At 40.2% G+C, this 15,618-nt stretch overlaps 2 protein-coding genes and 1 long non-coding RNA gene across 3 annotated transcripts in view; 2 read left to right on the top strand and 1 right to left on the bottom strand.

Annotated features, from left to right (window-relative positions):
* Nucleotides 1-75: 75 nt before the first annotated feature.
* On the bottom strand, nucleotides 76-2,777 carry LOC149052696 (uncharacterized). The gene is made up of 3 exons (XR_016186335.1): nucleotides 2,566-2,777; nucleotides 2,125-2,205; nucleotides 76-675 (listed from the first exon to the last, which is right to left on the bottom strand). It is a non-coding gene; the product is annotated as an uncharacterized LOC149052696 (long non-coding RNA).
* A 189-nt stretch (nucleotides 2,778-2,966) lies between these two features.
* Nucleotides 2,967-15,618, top strand: part of LOC113664116 (cytochrome P450 4C1) — a 31,626-nt gene continuing 18,974 nt past the window's right edge. The window contains exon 1 of the mRNA XM_089203782.1: nucleotides 2,967-4,132. Within this exon, the coding sequence (XP_089059908.1) occupies nucleotides 3,508-4,132 (625 nt within the window). The 5' untranslated portion in view covers nucleotides 2,967-3,507. The remainder of the gene's footprint in view (nucleotides 4,133-15,618) is intronic.
* Nucleotides 13,832-15,271, top strand: LOC149052695 (uncharacterized). Its single transcript, XM_089204450.1, has one exon. It carries the CDS (start codon nucleotides 13,915-13,917, stop codon nucleotides 14,821-14,823), a length of 909 nt encoding a protein of 302 aa, XP_089060576.1. The 5' UTR covers nucleotides 13,832-13,914; the 3' UTR covers nucleotides 14,824-15,271.

The raw sequence follows: 15,618 nt of genomic DNA, 5'->3' as shown, positions 1-15,618 counted from the left end.
TTAAAACTGACCCTAGTGTAAAGTGGAACAACTATCTTGCAGCGTTCGAGGGTGACAGTCAAGAAGTCTTTGCGGTCGAACGTTCCACCTACGTCAAGAAATCCAAAGCAATTTGCAGCTCTTTCTGAAAGATGAACTCAATAGAGATAATGAAGGAGGCTCACATTATGCAGGCACTGGCACATAAAAATATCCCAACCATAATAGGTGTGCAGCTTCAAAAGCAGCCCATTTCCTTAATAATGGAGGGGGAAGACAATACATCTGTAACCAAAAGCAAACTATTGTCTTGTCAGAAAAACAGTGCAACAATACAGAATGTACAAAGCTCACTAATAACAAATGACTGGTTAATTAGTTCACATGATTTGACAGAAGTCCTTTCGCATGTTCACACAAAAGGCTTTCTTCACTGTGATTTGAAGGCTAATAATGTTCTTGTGAGTAACAAACATGGCTACATCATCGATTTTGGAAAAGCATGTGACAGCTCCTTTCCTCCTGCAAAGAAGTACAGCATCTGTTATCCTCATATTGCTCCTGTGGTTCTTAATGGTTCTCCCTGTAGCAAAGCCAGCGATATTTTTTCCCTTGGTAAAATTCTGTTCAAAGTAGGTGTTAAGCAAAACATTCCACTTTTGATTTCCATGGCTCAAGAATGTTTGGATGCCAGCCCTGTAAGAAGACCAACAACAACAGGCATTATGGCAACACTGGCTTCCATAATATCTCACTGAATACAATAAGCTTAAGCAGGGGTTTCACGGGCCTGACACTGGGCATATTGACTGGCTGGGAACATAATTTTTCCTGCATGTTGTGACTGACATAAATCAGAATCAAAACATATTTTGCCTGCTTCCTTGTGCATTTCCCATCACCTCAATAATCTTAATGAAACCTCTGCTTAAGAAAGTAATAATTAACACTCTAATCAGGTAAAGTAACCCTAGCCATATCACAGCAGGAGTCTTTTTCTTGGGCTTTGCTAGGTTAAAATTACAATGTATGTGCATGTCTTTAGCAAGTTTATGTGTGCCCTTGGTCTAAACTAATTTTGTACTTCTGCTTTACGAATTGTGAATGAATGTTAGAGGAATATTTTTAATAATGCACTGATAAGGTGCTCTAGGGTCCATCAGGTACAAATTACTTCATAGGTCATACTCATGTCTATAATTTTACATCGCTGCTAGATAACATACATGTACCAATTTATTTCCCAATTCCTGCCAATTACTGATCTATGAAATTGAATTTGGACAAGCAACTGGTAGATCAAACTTGAAATTATAAACCAGAGTTTTAACTAGTTAGGCCACCATAGCCTTCTAACAGGAATATTGACTTGGAAGAGCAACAAAAAAAGCAAGAAATACAATTTTAAAATTTTCCTTTCTGACTTTGTAACAAGGGCAACCTATCCTGCTCTTAAGATGGCACATCTTTTATGAGTTGGGCTGAGAAGATGACACATCTTATACCAGTTTGTGTTTGCTCTTGTCACAAAAAAAACAGTGCCCCACCTGGGGCAACAGTAAGCACTGGTAATTAATCATGTCTTATCAACAAAGAGAGAAGGCTATGGTCAGAATCATATGCATGTATCAGAACTTTTGTGATTCATTTGAATCAAAAGATACTCCACTAGTGTAGAGGGTTTAATATTTACATTCAAATAGACACATATATCAATTACAAGTCCATCATTGACAATGATTGTTGCAATTATTACTGGTCAAATCTTAAAAACCAAACTGTTGACTATAATTAAAACTGATATTACATGATTTAAAAACCAAAAAAATGCCTCATAAATAACACCATTAACATTCTTGTCATAAATTAGTTGTGTGGAGTAACTGGAAGGGCCTCTTCAAGAAAACAAATAGGGATAACAGTAAATAAAACTGGTTTAATCAAGTGGATGCCCTTTGGAATCTGCAAGGGCTGGCTGGTTTTCTGTGTGAGTAATTAAAATTATTATTATTATTTATTTATAGCAATTCAGTAAGTGACCTCGGAATAAACTTACACACATTAGTACAGCTTTTTTCTCTTAGTTTTCAAGGGACAATTTATGACAAGACGATCTGCATCTTACATGTCAGCGATTAAACTTACCTAACAACTGGTTTGGGGGATTACTTTTGTCAGTAAATTCATCTGCTTCTTGGAGAAACTGTTTCCAAAGCATTCAAAAGCCTAAATTTTGATAAACACCATAAGTTTATACATCATGATGTGATAGAGGATTTATCAAGCTAAATTTAATTTCAAAATTGAATGGTATATCCACGATGAAACTTTTTTCTATGCATTTGTTACAAAACATAGTACTTTTTTCTATGCATAAGTTACAAACATGGTGAAACGCTATTGAGCTCTAGAAATGAGCGCTATATCATAAATTCATGTTGCATTGTATTTGCAGGGAAGTCAATGAACATGTTGAGAGCGGTGTTTAGAAGTCTTCGTAGGTTCAAAAGGGTTCTCTTTGGCTTTAAGATAGCGATATCATGCCATTTTTTGAGGAAATGAAGCTAGCAAAGAAAATGTTATTACCTTCTTTTGATGTCTTCCTCTAGATTGTCGGATTCACTAACGAAGATGGGAAAAACCAATGCAAAGCCGACACTTCAAAATGGCGGATGCCGCTCACGAACTACGCGATCTTGATTCCAAAGTAACTATGGTTACTCGCGCAGTCCACGCGAATTCCGCGAACCTTGCTGGGGGGGCACTGGAGGCGAAAATCATTTTTGACCCAGGCCTTAATTAACAAATAGAGAAGCCTTGACTGTGCTCTGTTCTGTTATAAAGCACGCAGGAAGCGGCTAGAGCACGAAAGAAGTGTAGGGAGAAACACGAGACGTAGTCGATGTTCCCACTTCTTGAAATGTTCAGTGAACTTCAGCCGAATTATGGCTCATAAAAACACGCGAGTTTTTTCCACATGACAAGGTAGAAAACAAACAGTTCAAGGCGAGTGTTTTTTGAATGAACGACAGCCGAATTCACCGGAACATGAAGATCGCTCGTGATGACAGCGCCGCAAAACTCGGCTGCAGTGACTGATGTGAATTACCACTCAACGTATTGGAAAGGATATCAGAGCAAGCTCTTATTTTTTCACTCGAAGGGCGGCCGATGTAGTTTCTGAGGCTTGCTTTACTGTGATGATCGGAGATCGCCATGATGAGCGAGCCGCGATGAACTTCAGCATGATCATATTCGCTCAGACACCGTCATGATTAGTAAGAAATTTTAACAATTATGCCAGTTTGGTTATATTTTTTATTCTTTCTTTTTTATTCTATTTTGTTTTTGAACACTGAACTTTATATATTATACGAGCGTTAGCTGTGTTTGATTTTTATTACCGTACGTAAGCTTGCAATCTAACTGAGCGTGAAAATCTTTAAAACTCGGAATGTTTATTTTGTTTTTCCTTTGAAGATTTTTGTATCTGCTCACGTTTTAATAACGTAAATTACGGCGCCTGGTATGTTTACAAACCTTTGTTTGATTCTTTTGTTGCTACTTGCCGGCTCGCTTCAGTTCCGAAATTTCACTTTCAATTATCGGAAAAAAGCTAAAAAGAAGTCCCGGCGAAGGTCGAACATAGTACAATTGGCAGATGGCGTGACAGCTGTAGCTCAGCTCTATGCTCTATACTCTCATAGAGCACGCTCTTTCAACCAAGGACAGCGCGCGTTATATCCGAACTTTATTATAATTAACCTGAGTGTTTGCTTTCCACGGACATTAAAGGTCACGCTACCTCCTGGGCCTATGAATAGTGGTCTAATATTTTGGTTTCTCGGTAATTTACAGAACTCGTTGTTCTTGTTACAATCAGAAAACTACACAGTATACTGGAAGAATTCAGATTTATCTTCGGATCAAAAGAGATCACAAATCGATAGAACAAACGCTGTTAGTAATTTTATTTGGTTTCAAGTGATCATGTTTTTAGTGGTGGCAGTTTCTTTGCTGCTGGCAGCTGTCGTGTTGATCTCCTTGGTACTGCTTGGAAGACATCATTCAGCACATCCAGTGAGGAAGATGCCTGGCCCAAAGACAAACCTTTTGTTTGGCAATGTTTTGCAGCTGCCAAGACTACCGAATGGTGAGTGAGACAAGCTTACGACTCACGGAGCAAAGCTAATTATTCGGTAGTTAGATAACGGCGTAGTATGTGACTAACACAGTCTATAGACTGTAAGATTTTACGCCACTATGTGCGTCGGTGTATATATATGTAAGATTTTAAGCCGTTAACTAACGGTGTAAAATCTTACAGTATATAATTAACCAACTGGAAGAAATTACGCCGTTAGTTACTGGCGTAAAATCTTACATATATATATATCACAGACTGGAAGAAATTACGCCGTTAGTTACTGTCGTAAAATCTTCCATATAAACACAACCGACCGGAAGAAATTACGCCGTTAGTTACTGGCGTAAAATCTTACATATAAGACAACCGACCGGAAGAAATTAGGCCGTTAGTTACTGGCGTAAAATCTTACATATAAGATAACCGACTGGAAGAAATTACGCCGTTAGTTACTGGCGTAAAATCGTACATATAAACACAACCAACTGGAAGAAATTACGCCGTTAGTTACGGGCGTAAAATCTTTCATATAAGACAACCGACTGGAAGAAATTACGCAGTCAGTTACTGGCGTAAAATCTTACATATAAACACAACCGACTGGAAGAAATTACGCCGTTAGTTACTGGCGTAAAATCTTACATATAAGACAACCGACTGGAAGAAATTACGCCGTTAGTTACTGGCGTAAAATCTTACATATAAACACAACCGACTGGAAGAAATTACGCCGTTAGTTACTGGCGTAAAATCTTACATATAAACACAACCGACTGGAAGAAATTACGCCTTTATTTACTGGCGTAAAATCTTACTTATAAACACAACCGACTGGAAGAAATTACGCCGTTAGTTACTGGCGTAAAATCTTACATATAAGACAACCGACTGGAAGAAATTACGCCGTTAGTTACTGGCGCAAAATCTTACATATAAACACAACCGACTGGAAGAAATTACGCCGTTAGTTACTGGCGTAAAATCTTACATATAAACACAACCGACTGGAAGAAATTACGCCGTTAGTTACTGGCGTAAAATCTTACATACAAACACAACCGACTGGAAGAAATTACGTCGTTAGTTACTGGCGTAAAATCTTACACATAAGATAACCGACTGGAAGAAATTACGCCGTTAGTTACTGGCGTAAAATCGTACATATAAACACAACCAACTGGAAGAAATTACGCCGATAGTTACTGGCGTAAAATCTTCCATATAAGACAACCGACTGGAAGAAATTACGCCGTTAGTCACTGGCGTAAAATCTTACATATAAGACAACCGACTGGAAGAAATTACGCCGTTAGTTACGGGTGTAAAATCTTCCATATAAGACAACCGACTAGAAGAAATTACGCCGTTAGTTACTGGCGTAAAATCTTCCATATAAGACAACTGACTGGAAGAAATTACGCCGTTAGTTACTGGCTTAAAATCGTACATATAAACACAACTGACTGGAAGAAATTACGCCGTTAGTTACTAGAGTAAAATCTTACCTATGAGACAACCGGGTGACCCTAAAGGCCAGAACGGTGGAATGGCGGAATGGCGGAATGGCGGAATGGCGGAATGGCGGAGTGGCGGAAAAAGACACCAAATCCTAAAACACGGAGCGGCGGAAAATGACCCCAAATCCTAAAACACGGAACGGATGTCAGGCCATGTTGCACAAGTTTTGTACAAAGACATCAAGTGCTTGGCTCATTTATCCCACGACGATAACGCGCGTGACTAAAATTAAGCGTTATTAATTTTTTTTCTTTTACTGTATGGTATAAATAATAATGAACCATTATGCATGAAAGATAGCTGCGTTTTCGCGTTGGAAACCTGTTTAGTTACCTTTTGTTATGCTAAATTTTCCATGAGTTTTAGTCGCGGCATAAAAAGTCGCACAGCATGTGAAAACCAACTTGACATACCACATTACAATAAATAATTGTAACTTTGATACGTTTCCTGGTCAAGTCTACATTGATTTATTGAAACAGTAATATCTCATATGCTTGTAAATGTGAGAGCATCACAGTAACGTTTTCAGGCTTCTCAAAATATGACAACGTTCAGCCTCAGCTCCAAACTTAGACTAGCGTGAGAGCAAGCCCTCTTTACGAGCCCTTCAATACGAGCGTTTTTTCATCCACGAATAAGTTTCGGGACTTGAGTAACACTAGGTGAAGAGAGGTTTGCAGGGTGTCACGTGCGTGGGAATTTCTCATGGCGTTTAACATTATTCGCATGGAAGCAGTTGCGAGATAAAAAAGAGGCTATCGGTCGAGGATCCCATGGTTTGGTTTGTGCGACTTTTTATGCCGCGACTAAAACTCGTGGGGATGAATGAGCCACGCGCTCGAGTGTTTTTGTACAAAATTTGTGCAAAATTTGTGCAACATGCCCTGACATCCATTCCGTGTTTTAGGATTTGGGTCATTTTCCGCCGTTCCGTGTTTTAGGATCTAGGGTCATTTTCCGCCGTTCCATGTTTTAGGATTTGGGGTCATTTTCCGCCACACCGCCATTCCGCCATTCCACCGTTCCGGCTTTTAGCAGGGTCGTAACGAGGTATATGGGATCAGGGATCAAAGGCCTAAAAAATGGTGGGATCAGGGATCACAGCCTCGGATCCGGGATCAAAGCCCTCAGGATCGGGATCAGCGTGTTTTCCATGGGCTCAAGGATCAGGTGTCTAGATAACAACAATAATTTACGATGCGCGCTTAAACATGGATTTTTAAAGCTTTTTGAAATTTTATGATCCATTTTATACAGTATTCCTTGGTATTTGGACTTATTGATTGATAGTTCATCGGAGACCAGAATCAAAGAGTACTAGTTGACTTAAACTTGACTGGTTAGGCATTGGGTCGTTAATCTGTTAATAACTTGCCAGGATTTTATTGTCTTACTCGCGCTGCATGACGTTCAATCATGTCATACAATATGCCAGGAATAGGTCATTTGAGCACGTTGGATTGCTTTCGACTGAGCACGGGCACTGAGTATACTTGGAGATTACTGGATCGTTTTTTAAAAAAGTCAACATTTCAGAAAGTTTTTTTCCATGGGGAAGCAAAAGAAGAGAAAAGATAATCACACACGTAGAAGGTAAATTGGAGTAAATGTTGATTAACGGTTTTCTTTCTGGTTCAAATCTGCAATCTTTTGGCAAAATTTAATTTCATAAACTCGACATTCTAGGTCACGTTCCTGGTCGCTCAGCAGAAAAGGCGATCAACGGCATGAGCGAAGCTCAAGGCGACGTTCAACAAGCAGGTAACTTAGAATAATGAGTGTTTGTGTATTGTTACCAATTATAAGGACTAGAGTATACATAGAATTGCTTCTAAAACGGCGAAAAGACCAGACACAAAAACCGTGATGTAACAACTGATAACGCATTGAAAACTGATAGCGCAAATGGACCATGAGATTTCGTCGTGTTGTGGGATTTAGCGTGGACCCGAGTAGTATTTATTCTAAAGGCAATTTAGATGAAAGAAAAGTTTTCTTTTGATCAAGGAAAATAATACATGGATTAATTTGAAGGATTTTTTTTATAAAATTAATGTCATCAGTTTTAGGTTTACTGGTAAATGTTATTACAGTAACTCTTGCCTTGCGGACACCCCGCGGCCAAAATTCAGATCCCCATCTAGAGGGTCTAACATAGGTTTGGCGGGATACGGGATGAGGCGTTTTTAGTTGCCGGGATGCGGGATGAAAGGAAATTTTAAGGCAGGATGCGGGATGGCGTGGAAGCGGGAAGTTGCTTATTTTTCTGGCGGGACGCGGGAATTTTTTGTTATTTCCGGCGGGAAACGGGATTGAGGATGAGAAATTTATAAAAAGATCTATAAATTTCTGGTCTTTATCTGCAAGTCAATTTGCGGGCCGACATCCCTCTAAAAACGTGCGCCGGGTTTGTAAAACAATAGAGATTTTAAAAGGTTAGTCACGTTTTCTCCCGATATAAACAATCAGCAACACCACACCCTGACCAAGTCTTTTGAGTTCATTGGTGTTCAATTAAAATTTAGTGTACGAAGTACGATTTTGTTATCTACACTGCTCAGACGAGCTAACTCGGTATTAGGAAACGAGTTAATCAAGACTAGAACTGGTACGCACACAGGGTTCAAGAAGCAATTCACATAACAACAAGGCCTTCCAACTCCAAGCCTGCGCATCCCCCCGGGTATTTGTTGGACATTTTTTCACGTCCCCTTCCCCACGGTGGGGCTTTACCGAAGGTCGGCCCGGGGATGGGATATTGGCCTTGCTGAACTCGTTCCTAGTCCACCGAAAGCGGCCTCTGTGTTTTTGATGTTGTTTGTGAGATGCCTGCAGAGGAGGCTAACTCAGAATGCAGGAAATGGAATTTTTTTGAGAGCTCGGACTTTCAAAATTTTCCAGGGGAGCATGACCCCTGATCCCCTTAACTCCATTCACATTCATCTTCATCAATTTTTTTCTCCCGCTGAGCTTCATTGAGGTCCGGTTACAACCCAGTGAGAAAACAGGGTCTTGTAGAAAAAAAAAAGCCACAGCGATAGTTACGTACACTGCGAAAAACGACAGCGACAATTTGTATGTTATGCAACATCCTTTTTCAGAAACAAGCTGTATGGCTTAAAGACTGGCATAGGCAACTGTGAAAAGTGTGTTGTAACAGTGTCTTGTGGCAGTTAAAAGTGAAAAACAATTTGGAACGTGGCGGGATCGGGATGACACGTCAAGAGTAAGCGGGATGGCGGGATGGAGCTAAAAATGGTGGCGGGAAGCGGGATTTGCGAACCCTATGTTATACCCTCCATCTATAGAGGTTTGACTGAAAATGACTCCCGGTATTACGGACTCTCGCTATTCCGGACACAAAACGACGTCCCGAAGGTGTCCGCTGTAACTAGAGTTGACTGTAGTTGGCACGCACACTAAGGGGTGTATCACTGTGTATCAAGTTAATACTTTGTAGCGCGCCGGCGCTATGTATTTCGCTGATTTCATTTGTTCTAGGGGATTGGAACTCAAAGTATACCAAACCACTAAAAGCCGCGTTTGCGTTTCCCATAGTAAAGGGCTGGTAGCCGTTTTGTTATCTTGGAATTGACTTCACTCTCACAGATGGCTGGTGACCCCCTTTTTTTCTTCACAAAAATCGGTTCCTTTCCTTTTCCCTCGATTTTTAAGAAAAAAAAGGAAAAAATCTGACCGTGAGAAGCGGAGTATATATTATTTAGTTTTTCGACTCAAAGAAGGCAAATTTACGCCTTTCTCGACTGGGCATGACAAGCAATTTTCCTTCCAGAATTTAGTTTTTAATAAATGGGATGAAACCAGCAACAAATATTTACTCAATAGGCTTGTTTGAGTCACTCCAAATAAAAAATGCTTGCCTGCAACAGTTTTTTTTTTTGAAGCCAAATCGAATTAACTGTCAAAACTTCTATACCGGTTATCTCTAAAACAAGCTTGGTGACACCCAATTTTTTGCCTCTGACCTGAGGTGGCCGTTACTTAACTACTGTAAAAGTTATTTAAAATCTGACCGTGGAAAGATTTTCGCGCGAACGTCCTTAAGGGCTGGATGGTAACTTTAAGATTGCAGTGTTCCAGTATATTTTTGTGTTCGCCGGGCTCATTATCAATATTTCACCATTGCACAGATCTCGGCGGTCCAGGTCGCGATCGCGATCGCGATCGCCAAAACATCAGTCCTCAGAGCATCACCAACGCCGCATCCACCGATCGCATGGGAGAAGAAGGTATAGCCTTAACATTGTCTGATTTCCACTTGTCTCCTATGATTTTTGAAACAAATACCACTTTAGAAATTGGGCTCTGTTTCAATCTCCAAGATTCAAAATAAAATACAAATGCAAAATTTCTTGTCTCCTAATTCCACGAACTACACTTAGAACTGTGTAAGTGGCAAAAAAAATTGTAATCCTGGTGTTGAGCTGATTGCATATCATAAATTTTTTCTTTTCTTACCTGTCTACAGTAAAAACAGGAGCAATGCCTCTGTTATATATTAAAACAGTTCTAAGTTATCGAGAACACCTTCCGAAACAAGACCCTGAAAAGTTATAATGAAAGTGGTACAATGGTAAAACGTCAAGACTGATCATTATTGAGTCATTACTCGTTAAATTTCTAATAAAACCCTGAGGTGTCATTGCCACGTGGGAGAAAAAAGAAACTCACATATTAGTAAAATTAAAAATTATTACACTCCACACACCATTTTGTTCATGGTAATTACCATCACAAACGAAGTTTATGTCCGAACGAGACGAACATAAGATCTTTTCTCTTTGATTTAGGACCTCTTCATCGTCCACCTCAAACAGCTCTTCTCCAGAGAGAAAGGTTACAGCTATGTACTATTATGACGGATTTGACGTAATGTGCTTGAAATCGGATGAAGATCTGCATGTCTGTCTCAGCTACTTTAAACGCTGTTCTTTATCGTATCGAGACTGGATAGGATTCTGTAAGATTTATGTGCTCCATGAACAACATCCTGATGCAAATTTAAGAGGGTCATCACCAAGCCAGATTGATAATGAAGTGAAAATATCAATGAGCTTCTCTGAGCTTGTCTACCGCATAATGGAGAGCTATTCTACTGCAATTATCTTTCAAACCATGTGCCCTTTAGAAGAAAGCATCTTACGCTTTGCACTTAGAGTTCACAGCAAGTACGGAAATCGGTTTATTGTTGTGAACAAGGATGTGGTGTTTTGTTGTACATGCAACAAATCAGTGAAGTTGAACAAGCAACTACAAATAGCGAACGTTGATGAACATGTTAAGAGGAAACAATGCTCCAAGGAAAAAGATTTGTTCGGTATGTATTTGTGGGCAATGGGAGCTCACGTTGCAAAGCTGAAAGAGAAACTTCGTCTCTTGTCGGAAAGAATATCTAACAGGGAGAATGAGGATATCCGAAAGGGCGTTTTTGTACTTAATAGTATGCCTCAGGACATTTTGTCCAAGCTTGAAAGCATAGAAACATTTTTTTCGGAGAATACAACTACAGAAGATAAAATGTTTCTAGAATTACTGGATGATGTTAAGAGATTCATTAAACCTTGGAATTCCTATCAAGAATTGAAGATTTCTGCTGACAACAAGAAACGGGTTGAAGTCAACATTTCAATGGAAGGCATAGATGAAGCATCCGCACTTCTGTTCTTTACCACAGTATCAGAAGCCCTCAGCAAAGATCACGTGTTCTACCAAGAGACTCACTCATTCCTTTGGGAGTCCTTAAATAAGGGAAGATTGACAAATTTCTGTGAGAAATACAAGACTTTGACAAAATTTCAAGAGAGATTACAGTTTAAATTTGGCAAGTCTTGCAGTTACCTCTTGAGGGGAAAAGGTGGTGCTACAAAAGGAAAACAAAGTTGTCTTTCTTTGAAAGAGTACGTGGAGAATCGTAACTTCTCGTTTGTGCATCCAAACACCATCTCCAAGAGAAACCCCCCTCCAAACTTTCACTGCGGAGCTCATAAGGAAGAAATTTTGACAGCCATCGATCTGCTGCTGGACTTTGAAGTAAAACCTGTCGAGCCACAAAAAGCCGACTTGCAAGTCTTCCTGGTAAACAAGTCAACGGATGGGATGCAACTTAAACCTGCCTTGAGATACGCTTCCCAGCTTCATCAAATTGTTGGGCTAGAAGACCCTCCATTTCTAACATTTGACCGAGTAAAGGATTTATGTAACATGTCCAACGAGGACCTTGGTACATATCTTAAATCCGTCGACTTCGTCAGTGAAGCACAAGAATTTAGAATTGCGAGTCTTGACGGACTTGTTTCCTTTCCAGTCGGCTGCTTCTATCGATCCTGCAAGGGGGGTTCCAACAAGGTTAAGATGTACGATCGCCAGACAGAAGAGCTGATACAATCGTGCAAAAACTGCATTTTGAGCTCATCCAAGTGTACTATTGAATGTAGCACATGTGATGAAGAAGGTATTATTTGTGACGACTGCGAAACTCTTGGTTGCGCCTCAACGAATACACTCAACCGAAAGTGCAAACTTTGTCAACTGGATGGCCTTCCCTGTACGCGGATGCACGAAATTTCATGGATATCTGACTCAGAAGCTGCCCAGAGAGCCTACATGACTGTTCTACAGGAGCAACACCAGAAAGTACCTATTCCAGATCCTCCACACGTTTTAAAACTTGTAAGAAGTTCGTTGTTCAATTACTGGACATTTGTTGGCGATTATCTGATTAGCCTGAAGTTGTTGAGCAGTGCAAGAGGAGAAACAGATGAAAACATCTCCAAGCCAATAGCCAAAGAACTTCCCCGTAGCTGTTTAATTTGCGTAACAAGGATCAAATGAACATGACAACAGCAGTTGCCCTTTTTCGCAAGCAGTTGATAGACACGTTGCCTGATGATGCAATTGTTGCAACGCTGATACCTGAGCAAGATAGGTACTGGCGTCAAAATCCTGCTGAAAGTGTCCTGAAGTTTCCGACTGCTGTGGCATTTTCCTCTAAAAACAGTCTTCTGTTTATTTGTGACAGAAAGAAGTCAACAATTTTCATGGCAAATTTGCATAATCCCGTCTGCACCATTCCAATTGCTGGCCCCAAAGCAGGAATTTGTAATCCTCAAGGCATCGTAATAAAAGAGGATCATCTGATAGTTCGTCTAGGAGGAAACAACTCTGATTTAAAGGTTATCGATATTAAACAATTGCTGAACAAGAGTCGTGCCCTTCTTCAACTCGAAGCTGATGAAGCAGATGTCCAGCCTGATAAAGGTGAAGCTTCAAGTCGAACCAGTCCATCTGGTAAAGTGAAGGTTTACGATGTATGTCTTTGGTCGACAGAAGAATTGACCGAAGTCGGGTGTTTAGTTTCTCTTACTACGGCCCCTACATCTGAGAACGAGCCGCTTGGGGTCGACACGTCCGTCCTCGCCCTCAGCTTTGACAAGAAGACCATTTTCAAAATATCGCAGTTTGACTTTGACATTTAGCAGAAGCGTTACAAAGCCCAACTGGAGATTTATTTTGTGGTAAACCAGGGTCAACCGCTTTGCATTTATGACGCTCCGGAAGGGCTCCTGATCTCGATGCACAACCAAGGAATTGAATGTCTTTCTCGTGAAGAGGCCTCTGTCGAACTAACCAGTGTTGTTAAAAAGGACCCGTCAGTTATCCTTGGCATTACTAAAACAGCACAAAAGCTCGTCTTCTCTGATTCTCATGACCATTCAGTGAACTTTTGTATTGATGGCAAGGTAATTCATTCACTGGGAGGAAGCCAGCCGGGGATGCAAGACGGCTTTACAGTTAGGTTTCACTCGCCATCAGCGCTTGTGTCATATGGAGAATCTATATTTGTCTGTGACACCAGCAATCAAGCTGTCAGACTAATTTCAAGCTTAAAAAGCTATAAACATCTCGGAGAGAAATTGGGGCTATTTATTGAACTCTTCCAACTTGAAGAAGAACTATCAAGGAAGCCAAGTTTCCAACCAAGTTTGGAAGACGGGTTGATTATTCTCAAAGAAGCGGCGGATTTCATGAAAGACGTAGAGAGGCAGGCGTATTTTCGAACAGGTCGAAGATGTCCCCAGGGTCCTGATCTAGCATCGTCAAAACCTGCGAGGGACGCTTTTAAAATGCTTCATTCGTCATTTGAGGAAACGAATACGTTCTTCTCTGAAAACGATTTGCAGCATATTGCAAAGGATATATGCTTTCCAAGTTTCACGACACTACATGTGGAACATTTCTTTGCGGGAATGAGAACCCCAAGTCGTCCAACGCCAGACATGCATGACTACGGCAGCCGCAGACCAAGCTGTATTGTTGAATCCGTACAGAAGGTGTATCACTCTTCCTTTTCAGTGTATACGGGACCCCAAAGCCACTACACCAGGCGAACAATAAACAAGAGGGAGCCTGAGTGGCTTTATGATCCTGCAAAGCTTAGCGAAGAACATTTTAGGCAAGAAGATAGTGTTAAGGAGAAGGATGTTTTGCGTGAAGAATCAAGGGAACTTAGGCTGTTTGCTAAAGAATTTGGGCAAGGCGTACGGCAGCAAAGAGTAAGAGACAAAACGAAAGAAAAGGCTGGAACTCTCCCTCTATCTCTAAGCATGATCCGAAGAGTTCAAACAAACCAAACTCAAAATGTTGTTGACATGCTTGAAGAGCTTCAAGCCTTAGACGCAGGACAACCTGAAACAGCACAGATTGAAACTCGTCGAGTTCGTTTTTCAAAGGGAGATGTAGTCGCCCTAAAACACAACTGGAAACGTTATTTGGAGCCCTTTTTCCTTGCTATTCTTCAAGAGGACCTTCATTGCAGTAATGGTGGCATCCTTGAGAGTACCATGCGTATTAACTGGCTTGAGTCGTCAGAGGAAGATGCACTATTGTACACTGTAGGCAATGAAGACAACAACAACCCACCTCAGTGTATTTTAGATATTGTAACGGTGGTTCAGGATGGTGAGAAATTCATTCTATGCCGAAACGAGGAGCAACGCCTAAAAAACTTGGCTAACGGCTCTGACGAGGCTGATTATGATAGCAGTAGTGAGGACGACAGTGATGGCGACAAAAGTGAAGACGATGAAGACCAACCGACTCGTTTCGAAGCTGGACGCAGTAGATCTGGCAGGAGGGTGACACGATTTGTGCTTTAACAAGCTCAGAACAATTTCAGGGCCTTTCCGGAGTCAAATTTTCACACACGTTGTACATTTTCTCGATAGATATTTTTCAATAGATTTTTTTCAGATGTCTAGAAAACGGATTAACAAATAGCACAGATACTGCAAATAGATGATAACAAAAACTTGTATCATAAACTAGGTCGCATGCTCATGAAATTTTAAAGTTTATAGCATCACCAAACGGTTTTTCTTTTTCAAACGAATGTCGAGGAAGGTCGCTGCGATAAATACGTTTTATTCTAATTTTAATTACAGAAAGTTTATTAAAGTTTATGAGGCTAATATCAACGTCAATTTCAAGCAATCCGCTTTTTCAAGAGGATAGATTCGAAAGTTATCAGATTTTTAGGAAAAATTTGTTTCCTCGTGTTTCCCGTATAAAACGTTTAGAATTTGTATAGTATTGCACTAGTTAGTGTGTTTTGAATTAAGTGAAATTCAACTGATAGTTAAATTTGAGAAAAATCAAGATTGTTAACACGTGACAACGAAGTGACGGATCCTTCAACGATGATTGCCAAAGGTAATATTCTACAATGATAAAAACGAACAAAAGAAGTGGGAACCGAGATAATTCAGGTAGGACTCTAATACTTTGGACCATCATAATATAGTGAAAGAAATGTGAAGTAGCTCATTTTTATTTTAGTCTAATGTCGCATTGGCGAATTGGTAAAAAATGATTACCAGACAAAGTTATGGATAGAAAATACACTGGGATCAACAAAATTTTGTGGGATCAGGGATCAAAATTTTCATCACTTT

This window comes from Pocillopora damicornis, chromosome 1, assembly GCF_964200805.1.
Source record: "Pocillopora damicornis chromosome 1, jaPocDami1.2, whole genome shotgun sequence".
In the NCBI taxonomy this organism is placed as follows: Eukaryota; Metazoa; Cnidaria; class Anthozoa; order Scleractinia; family Pocilloporidae; genus Pocillopora; species Pocillopora damicornis.
The sequence above is the reverse complement of the archived record's forward strand: the minus strand, read 5'-3'. Positions and strand labels throughout refer to the sequence as shown.

Bases quoted from the DNA above. Each gene is read 5' to 3' on its own strand.
- LOC149052695 (XM_089204450.1), top strand. From the start codon at position 13,915: ATGAGAACCCCAAGTCGTCCAACGCCAGACATGCATGACTACGGCAGC.